Source organism: Hydra vulgaris, chromosome 09, assembly GCF_038396675.1.
Source record: "Hydra vulgaris chromosome 09, alternate assembly HydraT2T_AEP".
In the NCBI taxonomy this organism is placed as follows: Eukaryota; Metazoa; Cnidaria; class Hydrozoa; order Anthoathecata; family Hydridae; genus Hydra; species Hydra vulgaris.
In genome coordinates this window covers 26255001-26277410 of record NC_088928.1, presented here as the reverse complement: position 1 = coordinate 26277410, position 22410 = coordinate 26255001, and the positions used below count along the sequence as shown (strand labels likewise).

Below are 22410 nucleotides of genomic sequence, written 5' to 3'. Positions count from 1 at the left end.
ACTTTCATATAAAATGTAAGATCTAGTTTATTTAAAATGTTTAATTCAAAAACCAAAACACACATGGTTTGATGGCAGTAAGCCATCAAAACATGGTTTGATGGCCTACTGCCATCAAACCATGTGTGTTTTGGTTTTTGAGGTTTGTTAATTAGCACAATTTTGATAATTTGCACAGTTTATTTGAGTATGAGTTTTTGAAAGTTGGTTTTTGAGTTATGATAAATTATCCCTCTAGGGCTATGGTAATGTGAAAAATAATACAAAGTTTTACATTTAACATTTGTATATCAATTGGGGCAAGCTTGGAGAAAAGATTTTGTTTTGCTTTCATATATACCTTTCATATATACCTATCTATAAAAAAAATGTTAAAATCTTGTGAAATTTATTTGTTTTTTAACTCATAATTAAACAAATTAGAAAAAATCAATTTGGGGCACATTTTCCAAGATCTTAAAATGTGCAAAAAACTACATTTTAAATAATAACAAATAACATTATAGACAAGGTGCCAGTAATTCATTTTAATTTTTGGTTAATTGAAGGTCTTGTGTAACCAGGTTTTTTAATTCAACTGTCGTCATAGTATTAAGAACAGACTGCTGCTTTTATCAAAATGGCTTTTTACTGATGAAATGGTTGTTGAAGCACAGGCATATGAAGTAAAAAGATAACGGAGTGTGCAACTATTAAAATCACTGAAAACAAACTGAGGGGAGCAATTTTTTTCCTTTTTTTTTAATTTTTTTTTAAATTTCTTTAATTAAAAAGATGCAAAAATAGCAGTCAGTTACATGGTTATGCTGTTAGTGCAATATTCCTAGTTTTAGATCAAGTGTACAAACCAAAAATGCATCTAACATACAATGTATGTGATGTCCATGTTTTTTTCTATTTATTGATAAAATATTGTAAGTACAGTTTGTAAAAATGATATTATCTATTATTAGTGGTGGTTGATGATTTTATTATTATACTATGTATTTATTTATTGTAAATACTGAATTATTGTTGAAATAAGTAAAATGAAAATATTTGTCGACTTCCAGTCATTCTTAAGACATATTATATTTGTTATTTATAAAACTTCCTTCGACATGTATAAAACTCTAAAATTTAGTTGCATACAAGATGCATTTATACAAAAATATTGAAAAACTGTCTGGATTTTAATCTGCAATTTTAGGATTTCTTGTTTTAAACTCCTCTTGGTATGTATAATCGAGGTTTTCATAGGATGTTTTATTGACATAAAGGCCCCAATTTAGCTAACTGTGTAAACAACAAAGTAAGACCTTACTCCATAATGTTCTCACTCCTCCATTAATTGATGCTCTTTTATGAGCCCTTAAAACTTATAAAATGTTGTTATTTATTTTTATTTCGGTTAATAGTTCAACATATAAAAATAACATCAATTATAAAAAGAATGTTTATTTTTTTTCATATTTTATTTTTCAAGTTTTAATACAACATTTTTTGCCATAAAACTTTAAAAATTTGTAGTCTTTTAAAGTTTTCATATTTTTCTTCACACAGTCATTTTATTGTTTATAATTTATAATTATATAGTTTTTTATTATTTATAATACCTTTTTTTCTAAATTTTTTTTTTTTTTTTTCAATCACACTGCTTCTTTTTTAAAAACACCTTTTTAAACTTGAGTTAAAATTTCCTTATTATTTTTAAATTTTCAAAACAACAGTTCAACTTTTAGAAAACTTTATTATAACGTTAAATTAAATTTTGAATTTACCAACAGTTTTAGTAAAATATTTTATGTTTATTTATTATTATTCAAGTTATTGTCAAAGTTGTTCAACCCTATTTTTTAATAGTAATTATGGAGAAATAAATTAATTCTTTTAATTGTAAAGAATAAACAAACTTAAATAATTTAATTTTTATAGGGCATCAATCAAAATAATGAATTTGATTTTAATTGTACAAACGCCTCCTGCAAACAGGTATTTAATGTATTTTTAGAAATATTTTTATATTGGTTTGATAGAACCAACTGTTTAAAACATTTAGGTTTTGCTAAAAATAAAATAAAAGTTTGAAATAAAAATTTATTGTTAAAGATGTCTCATATTTAAAAAGCTTTATAAATGTTTAAAATGTTTAAAAATAATAATACATTTTATTAAGGGAATGTTTATAGAAAATAGGGGAAGAGGATGTATAGAACTTAGCGATTTTAATATTAATATTAATCAGTTGTATAATTATATTGTTACCTTTTAGTCAACTTTTGCATGTTCCCTTGTTTTTTGCCCTCTTTCAAACATACATATATATATAGTTTGTTGCATACATATATATCTGTTTATTCTTTTATATATATACGAGTATTAATATTAATACAAAGTTGATGAATGTCATAATGAATGCCATGAATGTTGATGTTGAAAGCTGATGAAATTCTATCAACAAAAACACTCAAAGTTCTTTTAAATGATCTATATTCCAATATTGATCTTAGAAAATTATCTTGTGCTCTTTAACCATAAAAATGTAATATTTTTCGAATTTGACTATTCTCATCTTGGACACATGTTACTTCTACCTAAGACTTATTTTTGACACTTATATTTTGGAAAATGTATTTTGATTTAAGTTTATTTATCACAATGGAAAAAGAAATCAGTTTGTTTTGGTAATTTAGATTTTTCTGATGACAAAAATAAAATGAGTTGAAATAATTTTTGACAACTTTTGACAATAGTTGTTAAAAAATAATTATTTAAACTCAAGAAATTAAAATAATTGCAAACATATTAGTTTGACTTTCAGTCATGCATTTTTAATGTGCCTGGCTGACAAATCTTCTGACACAGTAGAGCAGTTTATTATTTCGACTAATATCTGTATATATGTACACAAGTATATTACTTGTATGTAAATATATTGCTCACAAGTTATTACTTTATTTGATTTCTTCCAAAACTTTACTTGACAAATAGAATACAAATTTGACTTGATATCACAAAATGATATCAAGTCAAACTTAAATTGGTGGTTTTTGACCACCAATTTAAGTTTTGTGATGAGATTAAAAAATTCATTAATTTGGAATCATTTATCTAAAGTGTCATCCAAGCTTTATCTTATATAAAGTTTTGAAGATATTTAAAAAAGGGAGTGAGATAATATTAATTATATTTAATGGTATGCTTTTATTTATCAAGATTTTTGATGAAAGTATTTAAATTGTTTTTATAATCTTATTTGTACCAATAACCTAAGCTTTTCCTAAGTTTTCTGAATTTGTTGCTGATATTTTCTCGCACTAAAGAGCCCAAGCCTGATAAGATGATAAACCAAATATTCAGTTAGCACATCAAAACAAAATCAAATCTTAAGGTATCTTTTCTAGAATAAATTTTAGATTTTAATTTGATAATGTTTTTAAACAATTTTTAGTATTTTGAAAGTTTAAAGAAAAAATTGTTTGTGGCGAATCTTCGAATCCAATGCTTAAACAACAGCTTACAAAATTAAAATCCTTTTAATTTTGGTTTCAGTTTCATGGTTAGGATTTAGAACATTCATCTTACTAGTTACTAGTCTTCTTTGTCCAATCAACCTTGAAATTATAGCTTATATAAATATTTATACATTTATTTAAACATTCATACAATACTACTAGTAAACAATTTGATGTATTTTTTAAGAAAGCAACATATCAAGAAACAAATATTTCATAAAAATGTAATTAGACTTTGTTAGATTTTTAACTTTTAAACTTCAATATTACACATATAATAACATTGCACATTTAATAAAAATCAATTTATTATTATCTTTACCTTACTTAAACCATCTTACCAAGTTCCTCATTTTTAAAATTTTCTTAGGCATAGGCGCATATACAGGTTTCTTTTGTTATAAGTTTTGAATATTCTGGAGAAACGTTTCATTTCTTCCACTGTACTGCTTACTTGATGTAGAGACTTTGTATTTATTCAAAATTTTTCCCAAAAGTAACATTTTTGATTGACAAATCTTGTTTTAATCAAATTTGGATACCATTTTAGACAACATTAATTATATTCGTACATGTATTGCACATATGCACTCATAAATTCATAAAAAAAGCAAATATAAAAATACAAACTAAGTCTTTTATAAATTAAAAAAAAAAACTTATTTTTTAATCCTTATTTAATAATAATCCTTAAAATAATCCTTAAAACTTATTTTAATAATAATCCTTAAAACTTATTTTAATAATAATCCTTAAAATAATCCTTAAAACTTATTTTTTAATCCTTTTTTAATAATAATTGTTCACAAAATTTTGTAAAAGTTTTTTTTTTATTTTGTAAAAAAAAAAAATTTACTTTTTTTCTACTGGTTTAGGCTATTTTTAGGTACTTTTTAAATTTTAAAGCCTTCTCAAGGACTTTTTTAAAGTTTTTTAAGATCTAAATTCTTGAGAATTTAATTTTGTACCATTACTAGAAACTTTGAATCTTGGAAAGAATGCTACATATAAATAACTATTTACAATTCCTCCTTCTGACAAATGTGCTTCTTACATATCTTCTTGGATTCAGGCTGGCATGGAATCTTTTGTTCCCTCTTGACAATTCCAATTCAAGCTTCACTCATCTCCATGGTTTTCCTCACATTGAGTTGCTGCAATTTCCATTCAAAACTATTACTTTCTTATCTATTATCAATACTATTCACCAGAAAACAGACGTCTGTTTACTATTGCTAGAAACCATTGTAAAAAGGTTTTGTCTAACACCAAAGCCCGCTATTCTCAGGACATGAAATCTCGTATTTCATTTAAAAAATTAGGCTCTTGTGACTTTTGGAGAATCTTTAACAGTATCAATAATAAGGGCAAACCTGTTATTCCACCTCTCTTGTATGGTTCAGGCTTTATCGCCTCACCTAAAGACAAAGCTGAATTGTTTGCTAAGAACTTTTCATCAATATCATCTCTTGATTCCACTAGTTGCGTTCTACCTGATATTGAAAAACAAACAGGTTGATCCATTGCTTGACATTTGTATCACTCCAGCTTCTGTATCTAAAGTGATTTCCTGCTCAGACTCTTTAGGTTTGGACAACATACCTGTTATAGTCTTGCAGAAGTGTTCTCCAGAGTTACCATCTAAACTTTCAAAACTATTAAACAAGTGCTCATCAGAGTCTTGTTTTCCAGCCTGCTAGAAAGCAGCATCTGTCATACATATTTTCAAATATTCTGGAGAGCCATCTGACTTCTCTCACTGCCGTCCCATTAGCCTTCTTCCAACCATAAGCAAGGTTTTTGAATCTTTAGTTAACAAACACTTAATCTCTCATCTTGAATCTAACAACTTACTTTCTGATCATCAATATGGATTTCGATCTTTTTTTTCTACAGCTGATTTGCTAACAATAATAACAGGTTTTATTGTGCATAGTTTTCTTTTTATGGTGTATCAGGTAACATCTTTAAGATTATTGAATCCTTCTTTCCAATCGTAGTATAAAAGTTACCCTCAATGAACACACTCTTTTTCATATCCTGTAACTTCAGGGGTTTCTCAAGGTACTATCCTTGGCCCTATACTCTTTTTAACTTACATTAACGATCTTCCAGATATACTCACATCTAAGGTGGCATTGTTCACTGATGATACTACCATTTATTCTTGTCTTGATCAGAAGCCAACACTCTCTAGTTGCTTGGAGGAGGCATTTGAGTTTGAAAAGGATCTCACTTCTGCTACAGCTTGGGGCTCACAGTGGCTGGTGAACTTTAATTCAGATAAAACCCAATTTTTTTCAGCCAATTGTTATCGCAATAATGTAGATCTTCCTATATTTATAAGCGGTAGTGTACTCAATGAGTCATTTACCCTTCATCTTCTAGGATTAACTCTTACTTCTAATCTTTCTTGGAAACCATATATCAAATCCATTGCAAAATTAGCACCTGCTAGGGTTGCATCTCTTTATCGTGCTTGACGCTTCCTTACTCCGGATTCTACTTTCTATAAATCTCAAGTCTGTCCTTGTACGGAATACTGTTGCTATATCTGGGGCGGATCTTCCAATGGTGCCCTTTCTCTTTTAGACAGGGTGCAAAAACGCATTGTAAACATAGTTGTACCTGTTCTTGCAGCCAACCTCCAACCATTATTGTCGTAATATTGCTTCTCTTTCTCTTATCTACAAATACTATAATGGGCACTCTAGTGTCTCTTGTGCCATTTACTAAAATTCATTCTTGTGTTACTCGTCATTCAATTGAGTCTCATCCTTTTTCTCTAACTGTTCCTAAGTGCTTCAAAAACTCTTATTCATCTAGTTTCTTTCCTCGAACATCAGTTCTTTAAACTTTGCTTCCTTCATTTTGCTTTCTTGTTTCATATAACTTGCAATCTTTTAAGTCATCTGTCAATCGTTATCTTGCTATACAAACTTCATCTTTTCTCTTCCAGTAACATTCAACTCTTATAGTGGCTGCTTGCAGCCTAGTTGAAAGTGAAGATATTTAAAAAAAAAAAAAATTTCTGTATAATCAAAACATGTTTTATTTGTTATTCAGTTCATTTGTTATTCATTTTGAATTTATTATACAGTACAACTATATATAATAAAGTGACCATTTTTTTTACAATAAAAAAGAGGGCAAAAAAATTTAAAAAAAAAAAGTTATATAAATAAATTTGATCAATTTTTATTAATTTTATAAAACTATTTTATCAAAATAAAAATACACTTATACTTATTTTTGTTTTAAGTTGTCTTTTAAGCTAAAAATTAAGTATCGTTTTTTTATGGTAAAAATTAATTTTCATTGTAAATTTAAATATAAAATAGTTAATTAAATTTTTCTTAAATTTAATTAAAGTTGACACTGATAGCACTAAGAACTTTGTTGTGTAGTGTGTTCCATGGGTGAGTGATGCGCTTGTTGAAAAAGTTGTAAAGCAATTGTTCTCTATTTCATGATTAAAATGGTTGCAATGACTTTAGTTTATGGGATGTTAAGTGGAGCAATAAGCCAGCTAACTGAGTTGATGTTGTTCTTAATTTTATGTTTTTTAGATGAGATCCTATGTAAACGACTATTCAGTAAAGAGGTGAGTCTGAGTTTAATGCATTTCGTCTTGTAGCTTCAGATGGGGGTATATATAGGCGGAGTGAAGCTTTTTCCATATTTTTGGTATCTCTGCTGATGAAGGTATGTTTTAAGATTCCAAAAATATTATTGGCCTTGGTAGCAGCAATTCTGACTTGATTTTGATGCTTTGATGGTAATTTGAAAATGTCTTGGTCTTTTTTGGATGTTGTTGAGTCTGCTGATCTGTTCTGTTCTGCTGATCTAACTTGATCTAACAAATAAAGGAATATTTTCTCAATGAGTAGATATTTTTTGTCAATCCATTTTTTTCTAACAATATGTTAGAAATTTCAGTGCTGCTAGAGTATTAGTGTTAAATCTTTTTTTTCATTGATCCAGAAATCATTACCAATTTAAAAAGCTCTTTTGACTGCTGCTTTAATATCAACACACATTCAACCTAAATTTTCATATTGAATGTGTTCATTTCATCGACTTCTTTTTATCATTAAATAAGTAAAACTATCTTCAAATCAGATTTTGAAGAATAAAGTTGATCAAAATAAGACTAACTTCTGTAGACATATTACCATTTTTAATGTTTTGAATTGTTTTCTGAAATAAAGTTCCCTGATTGTATACAAAATACATAAATATCTCTGATAATTCATTACTAACAAAAACATTTTTCTAAACTTGAAAATATGAACAAAAGATTCAAATAATTAGTATAGCATATACTAATTATATGAACCCTCTTGATAATAAAACTATTTGAACCCATTTAATATATATAAAATATAAAAGTATAGCAGGTGTTAGAGCAAGGCATCTAGCTTTTTTCAAAAGTTTTTTGAAGGGATAGTTTTTTAAATTCGACATTCGCTTCTTTGTAAAAATGTTTTAAAGTAGCCACATGGGTAGTAAAACCACAAAGATACAAATAAACTGTAGTCATTATAATTTCTGCATCGATTTGCAATGCACATGATGCTGTGTTAATTGCATTTGAAAAAATATGTGCATTGCAACTAGAGCTGTGCGAGGTTAGGTTTTTTATCTTCGATCGAGTTTGATTGAGATTACAAAATATTGGATCGAGTTTGAGATTATTAAACAAACTAGTGAAAGTGTACATTCAGTTCATTTAAAAATGTTATCATTATCAACAAACCATACTTATCCAGAAGTGATTGAGCAAGTTTAGCAAGACAAGAAAATTGACTTTTTTATGCCTCCACCATGTCAGTGGACAACTATTGCGCCCAATTGCAATATCTTTCAAGTATGTCTTCACATCACCATCAAGTGCACTCGTACTTGGCACATCAGCAACATTGTTGTTGGTGGCAGTTGCTGTCATCATGTTATCGAGGGATTCTCACAAGCCTGTTAATTGTGTTTCTAGTGTAGACTCCATCACTGAGTGCTGAGACTGGACTAGTTTTAGTCCTGAACCTGGTACTGTTGGAAGTTCATTGAGTAATTCACGAAACTTCAATAAGTTGGCCGCCAGCTTCTCAGGTTGCTTGCAGTAAAGTGACTTGTACCTGGGATCTACCAGTGTGCAAACTGCATCTGGCTGAACCTAATAAAATATTACAGAAACTGTAAAATAGTTCAAGGAATATAGATAATTAGATATTAATGTATTAGATAAGTATGACCATGGTCCATAATGTAATTAAAGTTAAAAAAAGCTTTTTTAATAAGTAATTAAAAATTAGTGCGTGATTGATAATGACAGTGAATGTCAAAAAAAAGATTGATAAAACACTGAAATAAACACTTACATACTGAGTCTCAGTATATAAATAATTGTTTATGTTACCTTGTCATAAGAAGGAAACCTTTCTAAAGATGCCACAGGTCTCCCCGCTAGTGAATTTCCAGAGCCTCTATTTGCAATATCACTGATGAAACCTTGCAATTTCTTGTGTAATCCATGCAGGGCTGGTATTTTCATAGATAATGCTGGGTAACTTTCACCACACAACTCTCTGATAGCCTGTTCAAAAGAGGTTAAAATCTTTAGATAACCCTTGGCAAGTTTCCATTTGTTCGTAGTGAGGTTCTCCACCTTGCCAGTTAATGCAATTTCGGCTGATAGGGGCGCTTTTTCTTCCATAAGGCGTTGAGTCATGTGATGGTTGAAATTCCAATGCGTTGATACACTCATTATGAGTCTACATTCATCTCTTTTTAATTGCCTTTGTTGTGCATACACCAATTGAGATGATTGAATACTGTGATGGTAGTGCAAGATGATTTTTTTACATTTTGCTATCATACTAATCATGCCTTCAATTTCAGATACTGCATTAATTAATAATTGAAGCATATGAGCAAAGCAAGGTAAGTCTATAAAGTTTTGGCACATGTTCATGACTGCTCTCATATTACTACCATTGTCTTGAAGAATGTATATTGGTACTGCTCTTGGTAGCGACCTTCAATTGACTTCTCAAGAGATTCTAATGTTGCTTTGCCTGTATGTGACACAGCCACAAACAGTTTATTCTCCAGTGTATATGATTGCATTTGAAAATCAGCAGTTAAGTATATCAAACAAAATGTTATATAAAGGAATCCAGTGCGCTAGATGATCATATGTCTGTGGAAAAGTAATAGGATGGCATGCCAACTAACTCAGTCGTAATGCGATCAATCATTTCTTGTTTCAAATCTTTATACATAGTTGGCACAGCCCTGCAAGAAAAAGTGGTCCTGCTTGGAATATGATACTGAGGAACAACCTATTTCATAAGTGCCTGAAAACCTTGTTCTTTTATGAAATTGTACGGCAGGTAATTGGAAGCCAACATGCGCTAAATAGCTTGTGGTATTTTTTTAGCTTTTTTGTGATCAGACGTCCATGCTGTTTTCTTAACCCACAGATCTGTGACACTAACTGACAGTTGTTTTCCAGTTTTATTTTCTTCCTTTTTCATTCTTTTTGCTTCTTGTGCCTTTTTATCATACTCTGCTCGTTCCTTCTTATGATAACTTCTCAGGCGAGTAAATAAGCCAGTTGTAGATGAAGTAGGACAAGATATTTTTTGACTGCATTTTCCAATTTTACAAAAACCAAAAATAGTATTATTATATTTAGGCCTATCAAAATAATTCCAAATAACGCTCCTTACTCTCTTGTCCTCCATTTTGAAGCGTTTTAATATCATTTTACAGCAATATTGAACTTTAGATTCAAAATTCGAATTATATTTGTTTACATAAACACATTCGATTCAAGTTCGATTATTGAATAAACTCACATTCAAACTCGAAACTTTGAGTTCCGCACACCTCTAATTGCAACCAATTCCTTGTAATTTCTTTTGAAGTAAGTCTTGTAATTTTACATGGACATTATTTACTCCTTTCCGTCTTCGCTCACCAAAATTTGCATTGGTATTATCAGCTGTTAGTGCAACAACTTTATTGTTTTTATTTATTATAGGAATTATTTTTATTTATTATAAGTGTTGTGACAAAATATTAACAGTTTTGCCTTCAGTAGATTCTAAATTTAAAATATTTACTTGAATACCCTTGGTAACATAATATATTATTAGTATTGGATTTAATTTAAGATATCAGATAAATTTGTTACAAATATTACTTGGTATATTAATATATATATATATATATATATATATATATATATATATATATATATATATATATATATATATATATATATATATATATATATATATATATATATATATGTATATATATAAATGCGGTTTTAGGTAATAAAAATAGAAATGGTATTAATTAAAACTAAAATGCAGTAGTGGTGTAGTGATAGAGAGCTCACCTCATATCCCTGGTAGTACCGCGCTCAGCTTGTTTCTCCATCCAGTGGCCTTGTTTGTCAAGGTTTGTGTTTTGGAATTATAGAGTTGAGAGAGGGTTGTAACCACAATTAAAGTAGCCTCCTTGAGTAGTGGCCTTCTTGGGCTTGGGGAGGTGAATTACCATTAAAAAAAACAAACTACAAACTCTAAATATATATGATATAAAGTATCAAAATTCTTATCATGAATTATTTTATAATCATACAATTGAATTCTTGAATTAATTTAAAAACTTAGAATTTAAAAATATTAGGCTATTAAACAAACTATTCAAAGCTAATCTCTATTAATAAGTTTTCTTGTTTTGTAAAAGACTTTACAAGGCATTAAATCTTTTAACCAATTTTTTTCATACTTGTTTACTTTTTTTAAAATCATTTTTAAAAGTTTAATTTCAACTACTTACACGAAAAAGTCACAAAAAAGTAATGTCGCGAAAATCGTTTGCACATTTACCTTTTACAGAAGAGGGAACTCCTTCACCTTGCTATATATAAATATTTAATATATATAATAAAAAATATATATATTTAAAAAATAATATAATTTAATATATATATTAATAAACATATAAAAATTTATATTTAATATATATTTTAAAAGATTAAACATATCTTGAAAATAATTTTTTAATATTAATTAAATAACTTACATTTTTTTTTCTTACCCAATTAATAAAGACTATTTTAGGTAACTTTTTATTCAGATCAATGACTCTTAAACCAGCATATAATATTTTTCCTCCACTTAAATCATCAACCAGTTCTTCCAAAATTCTAAAAAGTTAAAATGTAATAAAAATTAAAGTATTAACTTTTAAAAATATAAATTTATGTAAATATATATTTATATATTTTTTCACTTAAAACAATAAAAAAATAAATACCTCCATCATTAATAACTTTTAAGTCAAAAGTAGAACCATCGTAACCAAACAATACCCTGTATACATAAATAAAAATTGAAACAATCATGATATACCTGTCATAATAAAAAAAAAATCAAGCTCTAATTAAAAAGCTTACAGTCTTCAAACCCAACTTAAATATTTGGTTTTGTTTTAGATATAGATCAAACAAAACTCAAATTATTTGGTGTTGTTTTAGATTTAGTGTTTATTATCTATACAGTTTCCATATACATATATATTTTTTGATTAAAAATAAAAAATGAAAAAAATTGATTTTCGCAACTATATACTACATAAATTTAAAAAAAAATAAAAACCAGACAATTGAAACTGAAGATTAAGGAGAAGAATGACTTCATTATCTTGCAGTTGTATCCTGCTTTTGTGTCCTGCTTTTGTAACTGGTTTATTATATGTATCAAGTCTTCTGCAAGTACTTTATCACAGTAATTTTTAAGTACTGATTTGATACTTAACAACGGAATAAGAGTGAATTCTCACAATAAGAAATTGCAATGAGCGAGCCAAGAATTGAGTTAAATAGCAAGAATATTAAATTAATATTAATATTAAAATACCAAAACATTAGCCAATACAAATACCATTAAATCAACAATTGAAATCACGCATATGGAACAGTTAAGTTGCAATTAGTTTAAGATATTGAAGTTATTTTTAAGATATCAAAAAAGATAAGTAGGAGGACACTGATCAAGGTAAGGCTTTATTTTTTTAAATTTTATATATAAGGTGACCAACATTGGTCATCTTATATATAAAATTTAAAAAAATAAAGTTTACAACTATTTTTAGTATCTTAAGTAATTAAGTCTAAAGTACTTAAAATGCCTATATATATATATTCTGGTTTTTCAATCTTTAGTCTTGGTTTTCCAATTTTTAGCCTTGATTTTTCAACCTTTAGTCTTGTTAACATCGCTAACTATAAGGTCTTTTTTTTCACTATAAAAAAAATGTTAAATTTAAATGTTTTTATCAGATTAATCATGAATCAAAATTTGAAAATTAAAATAAAAACTAGCAATTTGAACCCTGGGAAAAAAAAGGGGAGAAATTAGCTAATTTTTCTCTTGCATTACTTAATTAGGTAATGCCTGTTTAAAATATTTTGTGTATATATTATATAAAAGATATGTTTTTTTAGTGCTTGACAGTCTGCAAACAACCTTTGCCATTTAATTTATCAAGATGTGAGTCAACATGCACTGTAAGTTTTAATAAAAATGTATTTAAAATTATAATAAATAAATAAAATTTATCTTCAAAAAGTACACCAACTCTAAACTCTTCATTAATTTTTATTTTTTAATTTGCATAAAATTTATAAAATAAGCTTGAAAGAAGGATTTTTTTTTCAAGTTATGTTTTCTTGTAATTAATTTTTTTAAATTAAAGATAAAAAATAAACTTATTATCATACTTTTATAATTTTTTTTTTTTAATTTTTTTTTATTATAAAGTATGTATATTTTTAATTGTTAAATTTTTTTGTCTTGCCAATGATGGCAAACATTTTTATGAGGAAAGAAACACAAAATATTCCAAATTTAGTTTCTGTGTATTAAAACAGCAAAATGGTTAAAAGCAATTTGAAGAGATAACTAATAGAATAGTTAATTTAAACATAAAGAATACCAATAATGGTCAGAATAAAATAAGCTGGAAAATGAGAATGAAATAATATCTGAAAATGTTACAATTTTGGAAAACCAGTAACACATTGAATTAAAGCAAGTTATTTGATATAAAAGGTATAAAATCAAGTGATGAAATTAATATTATCAGCTCTGTTATGAATAAAAAAAAAGGGAGAAAAAGTTGAATAATAATGTAAAATGTAATAATGTAAAATTTTTGGACCAACTGCATCCAAAATGCTGATCCTAAAAAAAAAATAAAAAAAATAATTTTCAATAATTAAGGTAATAAAAAAATTTAATGTTACCATACAAAATTTTAAAAACCAAACAACAGTAGTAATGTTCCATTTATAGTAATCCTTAAGGAAAAAGCTGAAGATTTAAGAAAATCAAAAGACTTAAGAGATTCAAAAGAATATGAAAAAGTATTTATCAACCTAACAAACCAAAACTGAAAGAATTTGAAGCAATTAATAGTAGAGTGCTAAAAAAAGTTTGAAGTAACAGTCACCATAATTTTGCCAGATATAATATGTATTCACTAAATAATTATTTATTGTATCAATTCAGTAATGGACTGTTTTGTATAAGTTATTAAATAATGTTTTTGGATTTTATAATAACTGATGATACATCCCAAATCTTTATAATCATACACTGATTATCCCGATTTTTTGGCAGATAAATTCAACCACTGAATTTGAATCTTTTATTTGTTTTTGTATGTCTATATATTTTTTCCGTTATATTTTGTGAGTTTTCTCCCATCCAGAAAATTTTTTTAAATTTCTATAAAGTTTCTCTTTTTTACATTTCTACAGCAAGTTTGTTTTTGCTCAAACTTTTCAGCTTTATTGTTCATTTTTCAACTTTATTGTTTCATTTTTCAGCTTTATTGTTCATTTTTCAGCTTTAAAGTTCATTTTTCAGCTTTAAAGTTCATTTTTTAGCTTTAAAGTTCATATTTCAGCTTTTATGAACTACATACTTTAACACAATTAGATGACATTCCAACAAACTTTATATATTTTATATTTATATTAATTTGCTTTATATTACAGTTTATATATTTTTTTTTTATATTTTCACTGTGTTTATGAGCATACACATCCTTTTATGATCCTCCACATGTAAGCAATTACAACAAATGTTGATTACTTTTTTGTTTCTTAGTTGTATATAGGTTTATTAAATATTTTTTTATAATATAATTTAGGCTTCTAAAGCATGTCAATTAGGCTGTCAGTTTTATTCAAAATTGTTTGTTGGTAAACAAAGTAAGTTTTTTACATATTAAATCTATTATTAATCATCATCATCGTGGATTTACTTTAAATGTAATTATTTCCCTAAGGTAGGGAAAGGAGACGAACATGGAGTAGGCTAATCAGTTTTTAAGTAGCTTTCTACATTAGTGATGCATAAAGGGGCTTTACTACCACCAGGGACTATTTAAGATTGTTTTCGACAACGCCAACCATATTTGGGCGCTCTAATACAGTCTAAAAAAGTATGTTTGTTTTTATAGCAAATGTTTTTTTTTTGGTAAAATAATGTCTGTATACGTCAATGTCTCTGCCAAATTTCATTACGGCAGATGCCAAAATGGGGATACACCACCCAAATTATTAGAGTAGCCCCTGACTACTACTACTACTATTACTATTACTACTACTACTACTACTACTACTACTACTACTACTACTACTACTACTACTACTACTACTACTACTTTAGCACAGTATTTTTACTTTTATATTTTTGCTGTTGTATATAAAAATATGATCTTAACTTTAGATGGTAAAAATGGTACCAATTTACCCAATATTTTTTCTTCTTATATATTAAATATTGATAACCAGTTTCTGAGTTCCACCTTTCAATGGCCTTACATCATGTCAAATAACAATCTTGTATCAAGCATATACTTGGTAACAATTACAAATCAAAATGGCATTTTTCAAAAGGAAACAGTATTAGGTTTAGTAAGTACACTCATACATATATATTTTTTAATTTATTTAGTTTTAAATCATTGCTAGTATTTTTTCATCTTTTCCAGAGGTAACAACCATTAGAAAAAATTTAGTTGCCTCCTCGATTGTAGTGACTTGTTTAGCTCTAAGCCTTGGGGAGGTGATTTCAGTTTTTTAAGAAAAAAAAGGTAAACAACTCTTAGTTCCAAAGATATTGTAGTGTCTGTGCCCTTGCTTTGGCTGTCAAACCTGTTAAAATAGTTATATAAAGAGGATAAATGGGAGTATATTGAAACTCTAAAGAAGCAAACTTTTTTCCTCACAATTTGTGTCCTTAAAGTCCTAAATGTGCATAGTTGCTGTTCTGTTTTTTAAATTATAAAAAATTTACATTAAAAAAATTTTTATAATATTATTTGTTGGAATCTAGATGTTTTTTATACTTTAAAATCTGTTTCCTTTGTGTAATTAAGATTGTGAAATAAAGAGTATTAGATATCTTTGAAAAAAATTGTGGAATGATGTGTTTGATTTTTTTAACGGTCCTTTTGCAATTATTTTGCACCAATATGAACAGAAGTTCCTATTACCCTATTTCTCATTAATAAATCATTGTAATAATAGTAATAAAAAAATGACATTAACTACATTAGTTATATATTTTAATATATTATATGTTTTGAATATATTAGTTATATATCGTCAGCAGAGAACCATGAGGCCGTTTGTCCACATTTTGTGTTTTTCTGTTTATTATCAAAATTCAGTTCAACAAATTTGGTCTCAAGAATGATACAACTTTTAAAAATATTTAAAAATTATTCGGACATTCTGGGAGTAAGTCTTTACAAATTAAATTTTAAAACTTGATTTTCTTGGAAATAAAAAAAATAGACATACAGCCTCTTGGTTCTCAATGGGCAATATGTAATATATTATATGTTTTAAATATATTAGTTTTATATGTAATATATTATATGTTAAAAAATGTTCTTAAAAACTTAATTAGTAGATTGATTCTTAATTTTAAATGATAGTAAAAGTACCCATAGCTTTTTGAATGATGTTAGTGGAAGGGATCATAGCTTTTTAAATGATGATAATGAAAGTGATAGCTTTTTAAATGATGGTAATAAAGAAAGAAAAAAAATTTATTGTATAATATGTGTAAATGTAAATAAATTTTAATGTTACTTCTATTTAGGTAGCAGGTAACCAAACACAAGTTATTGAAGCAGATGTTTGCAACAATCTTGTTGATGAGTCATATTTATTTGAAGAACATAATAATTTTAAAATAAATGTTTATCCTATTAACTACAATGGATACAAAAAACAAACTAATCTAACAAGTCTCTTTTCAAGTAGGGTTGTTTTAGTTTTTTCATATTACTAAATTTGATCTTATTAGCTTACTGAGTAAATACTTTAAGAAAAAATATACTTTTGAGTTTAATTTAAACTAATTTTTAATTAAGTTTAATTTAAACATATTAGAAAAACATTCTAATAAGCAGTTTTTGTAAGTTAATCATAAAGGATTTTTGTGATAATATCTGCGCAAACTTTTTAATTCTATTACACTGTTTTACATATATATATATATATATATATATATATATATATATATATATATATATATATATATATATATATATATATATATATATATATATATATTTATATATATATATATACATATATTTTATATATTTATATACATATATATATATATATATATATATAAATATATATATATATATATATATATATATATACATATATTTATACATATACATATACATATATATATATATATATATATATATATATATATATATATATATATATATATATATATATATATATATATATATATATACATATATGTGCAAGCGGTAACATGCCAGGCGACTGTTCCAAAACCTGTCATTAGGACCACGAAGTTCTAAAAAATGCCTCCCACACTTTGAAGTAATATCAGAGCCATGACTCTGATAATACTTCTAAACTGTAAAATCAAAATAATCTTTCTGTAATATAGTAGTTAATGAGTCATAATACAAAATACAGTGAAATAATACTACTTAAGCTATTTGAAGACCACAAGGGTAAAACCACTTTTTGAAAATTTCAACTTTTATATATTTTTATGATATTATAGTACTAAGCTATTTTAATTTTAAAATTCATTACAAAAAAACTATGTTTTAAGGTTCTATGGTCATTTAAAAAAAAGGGCAACTTAGAAACAACCACTGTTGTCCAATGTTTGTTCAATGTTGTCAATGGGTAAAAAACACAGTTGTTCAAGTTATTTATAACTTAACAAATGTAATAAAAGCGTAAGTCACATGAATAACTTTTATCTTTAAGAAAAATGCATCGGATGAAGTAAACAACATTACGTTCACAGAAAAACATTAAAAAAACAATACATATATATATATATATATGTAGATATATATATATATATATCTATACATATATATATATATATATATATATATATGTATATATATATATATATATATATATATATATATATATATATATATATATACATATATATATATATATATATATATATATATATATATATATATATATATATATATATATATATATATATATATGTATATATATATATATATATATATATATATATATATATATATATATATATATATATATATATATATATACATATATAAAATAAAAAATAGACTCAATAATATTCTGATTCTGAACTTTTTAATTGTGAAGTAATTTTCCTTAGATTTCACCTCAAAAAAAATAAAATGCCTAAACGTTTGAAACCAATATGTATACTATTCCAGGCAACTGCTGGTTTATTTTTTAAATACTAATATACTTTTAACTCAAAAATTATATTTTTATTGCTATGATGAAACTGTTGGAAACAGATGGTCTGATGTTGTATGTTCTATGCTGCATGATTTTAAATTATCAATTTATGTGCTAGGAAAAATATAAAATGAAAATTTTTGATTGATTTTATTATCTAGTTCATAAAACTGAAAAACTTGACAGCATTACTGTTTCATTATCAATTAGAACTGTCACATTCTGTATAGGCATGACACCTTTATAGAATATGATAGAAACATGGCCATTGAAAAAAGTTACTGGCTAAAACACTAGACGATTTCACAAAAAACCATAATAGTTCAATATTATATATAAACATGAAACAAGAAAAATTTCTGAAATTTGCAGAGTTTCAAAGCCAAACTTGGTTGTTAAAATTTAATTATATGTAAAATTGGAAATATTTAATTTTATGTGTGTTACATCCCATATATTTAGATCAAAGTGGCTGATAAATGGAAACAAGCATACATAGCTCTGTTGCCTCTTTTTTATTAAAAATTTAAAGACTTATTAAAGCTAAACATTTTCTGAGTGAACAAAATAAGATATTTGATCTTATTTTTGAAAAATTTATTTTATTTTTCTTTGAAATTAAAAAAACACATTTTTATTAAATTTGTGTTCACAAATGGTTTTTGTATGGTTTATACAAACTTGATATAAAGTGATGGAACACCTACAGAGGCAATTTTACAGGGGGGTTACACCCTCTCCTTTTCCCCCTTTAAGTTATTGTTGGTTTTTTTTCATGAATTTAGTTGGCTAGTTGGGTATTTGACACAATTCAGTCAGTTAAGCTTTCGTTTTGAGAACCTTTTTTTTTATTTAAGAAGCCAGTCAGGACTTTTTGAGGATTCACCCTCCCCTCATTTAATTCGTAGAATCTCCTCTGAACACATACATCATGGAATCATCTACGGTAAATAGATTGGTAAAAGGCTATTTTGTATAAAGTTAAAAAAAACTTTCATATAATATTTTATTTGAATTTTTTTTTTATGAAAGAAAGAGGGATGATGGAAGGCTTTATTATCCGGTCACACAGTACATTGTAGTTGTATATTACAATGTGTTACCATCTACCTTTAAAAAAATAAGTGCTCTAAAAGGTTACAAGCTAATGTGGTCTATGAGTTGATGAGTTTACAACGGAAAAATCACAGATGTCCAAAATGAGTGTCTTGTTTTCAAAAGAACAGTGTGAATCAATAATTTTTGTGTTTAGCACAAAAACTGCATTTATATATTGTGTAAAGACTAAAATGTCATAAAAATATACTTTTAATTAAATCAATTATTAATAAACAGATATCTAATGTCACTAAACACTAAATTTCATTTTTCTCAAAATGAGAAAAGTGTAACATCTATGGTTTTACCTGTGTGGTCTACATTTAGCCTATTTACTAAAATTGTCATTCTTTCATTAATTTTAAACAAAGATTACTAATACTGATTTTTATAAAAAATTATTATAGTAATTTATCTGTGTTACATTTTAAAAACACTAACTGACAAAGTGTCAGAGTTTAAGCTTGCACACTTAGGGCTCATCATCTGGCCACCCTGACTGAATACCTTTTCAACAGGAGCTTGCGTGTACCGCAAAAGCATACATTTTTGAGAATTAGCAATTTTACCCACGCATTTTCTAAAATTGGAGATCTATGCCTAGAGTGTTGGAATTAGATCCAAACATTGATCAGTTCCTCATAGCAATAAATCAAAACTTTTATGAGGTGGTAGTTCCAGTCTGACTGACTGGTGTAGTTCTACAATATCAGTACAATGATGAATTATTACTTTGATTCTTAGGGGGAAGGTTTTCTGGTAAGATTTTTCTGTTCATGGTTGAATGGATATGGCTAAACTGCTTGTTGTAGAAGTGACAAGTTTTTGAAGAATATTTGTCTTTAATTTGTCTGTTTAGCCTAGATTGACATGAGATAGCTTCTCAGTCCAAAAGAAGCAAAAATTGGGATCTAAAACTGTGGCAATAACATACATCAAGTCATCAAATGGTAGTTTCTCGTCTACTGATAGGATAAAGTTGACATTTGAAAATATGCCTTTTTTTCAAAAAAAATCTTTTTTGATGACTATTTTGCAATGCCTGTTTCATACCGAACAGATAAGTTGTATTAAATTGTTCCAAGTGACTATACAACCCAACAATAGAGGGAAATACTGATGAAACTGTCACATTTTTTTCACCTTGAGTCATATCGGTGCACAGTGAAGCGAAATGGTCAAAAAGCAGCCAAAACTCAAAATTTTGTAAAGTATTAAACGTTTTTATTAAATTATTGTTCCAATTCAAAAACAAACTTAAAAAGTGGGTTATTAAAAACTTCTCAAGTTGTAGACCCCTCCCCTTACCACCCTCTTCCCTCCCCCTCCTCCCTTGAATTTTCAATGCAATTTTTTTTAATTTTTAGGTTCTAGAAATTATTCTAAAAATATTTATTAAGCATTAATATGTAATCCCTGATTATATATACTGATAAGTGAATTTTTACATGAAAAAGTTTAAATTTGAAAAAATAACATTTATTAAGAAAAAAAATAACTATTCATCTCCTCTGAGAAGGTCCTGTACGTCAGGATCAAGGTTAGGACCAGAAAGTGTCTTGGGGTTCCTGAAAGCAATCGAAGAGATGACAGGGTCGCTTCTTATTAGTAAGTAATGGAATTGGTTCTGCATCACATTAATTCTAGATATTTTGCATGTGTGATTGAGTCTTGCATTTCGTATGGCCTTATTTTGTGCTTCCTGAGCCTCCTCCGAATATGCTCCAATGGGAAAATCCAAATGCTCAGCAATTAAAAATCCATGTTCTAGAACCTTATGAAGTATAGGCATAATGTACCAAGGAAAGGTTTCCACTATCAGCTTTGAAGTTTTATAACAATATGCTTTAAAAGCATCCTAGTTCAGGTGGAATCCACTGCAAACAGCATTCAATATGTTTCTTAGTCTTAAAATGATGTTCAAACTAACTCCTGTCATTTCAGAGAAAGATTCTGCTGCTAGAGATGCCCTCCTTGCAGTGCTTCCTGTATTAGTATTTCCAAATCTCTGCTTAGGAGTATCAACTACTAAGCTTAACACCTCTCTAAACTTTTTTTTGATTTCTTTTTTTCGAGATTTTACAAATAATTTATCTTCTGGAGATCGGGCCTGGTATATTTTATTATCCATTTTATATCCCAAGTGTAAATGAGGATGTGTAACAAAATATTACGGTTATTGGAGCTTGGGAACATGAAGAACCCAAATAACGGCCCCCTCCAACCCTTTGAGAGGGGGCACAGTATTTTAAACATAATTGTTTTCAAAACTTAAAATAAAATTTAATTTTATCAGCAGAATTCAAAGTTCGTAAAAAAATCTTTTGGTGTTCAGAAGTAATGACCACGTACACCCCCTCATTGTGGGGGGAAAAATATTTTACACAGATTTTTATTTTTTATACTTATGCCCATAAATCCATTTCAGGCAATTTGGGGCAGCTGATTTTTTTTTAGTTATTCATGATAACATCCCCAAGGATAAAAAAGTTATTTCAAGGTGGAACTCTGCGGAACTTTTGAGATTTATTATTTTCAAAAACAATATTTATCAGAAAATTTATATTTTCACCTAATATTTTAATTACTCATTTGGCAAAAGCCATATTCAATGTTTTAAGCTTTTTACTTTTAAAAAAGATAAAAGAATGCCTAAATAAAGCTTTATGATAAAAAAAATCAAAAAATCATCTAAATGAGTAAAAAAAATAAAAATTAGAAAAGTATAAAAAGTTCGCGAATTTCAGCTTTTTTTACCTTATACTAGGTAGGAAAAAATGCTTCTCTGACTAGGATAGTAGACATGAGAGAACCAAAATATATATTTTTCTTATCATTTGATATTTTTTCTAATAAGTTGTAAAAAAAAATTAATGAAAATGGTTTATTAAAAAAAAACCACTTATGGCCGCTTTTTTCGCTTCATAGTGCAGTGGCTTTAAGAAACGGTTGCAA

At 27.1% G+C, this 22410-nt stretch overlaps 1 protein-coding gene and 1 long non-coding RNA gene across 4 annotated transcripts in view; one reads left to right on the top strand and one right to left on the bottom strand.

Moving 5' to 3' along the window:
* The first annotated feature begins 587 nt into the window (after positions 1 to 587).
* The window catches only part of LOC105847707 (tyrosine-protein kinase receptor torso), a 64416-nt gene continuing 42593 nt past the window's right edge, over positions 588 to 22410 (top strand). For 2 of the 3 annotated variants that reach the window (XM_065805176.1, XM_065805175.1), the window contains exons 1-6: positions 588 to 871; positions 1915 to 1971; positions 13018 to 13080; positions 14730 to 14790; positions 15311 to 15498; positions 16694 to 16853. In XM_065805176.1, the coding sequence (XP_065661248.1) occupies positions 854 to 871; positions 1915 to 1971; positions 13018 to 13080; positions 14730 to 14790; positions 15311 to 15498; positions 16694 to 16853 (547 nt within the window). In that variant the 5' untranslated portion in view covers positions 588 to 853. Of the gene's footprint in view, positions 872 to 1914; positions 1972 to 13017; positions 13081 to 14729; positions 14791 to 14867; positions 15024 to 15310; positions 15499 to 16693; positions 16854 to 22410 lie in introns of all 3 variants that reach the window. The other variant, XM_065805177.1, reaches the window with a different exon arrangement.
* LOC136085064 (uncharacterized) lies at positions 11400 to 11710 on the bottom strand. Its single transcript, XR_010641044.1, has 2 exons — positions 11610 to 11710; positions 11400 to 11429 (listed from the first exon to the last, which is right to left on the bottom strand). It is a non-coding gene; the product is annotated as an uncharacterized LOC136085064 (long non-coding RNA).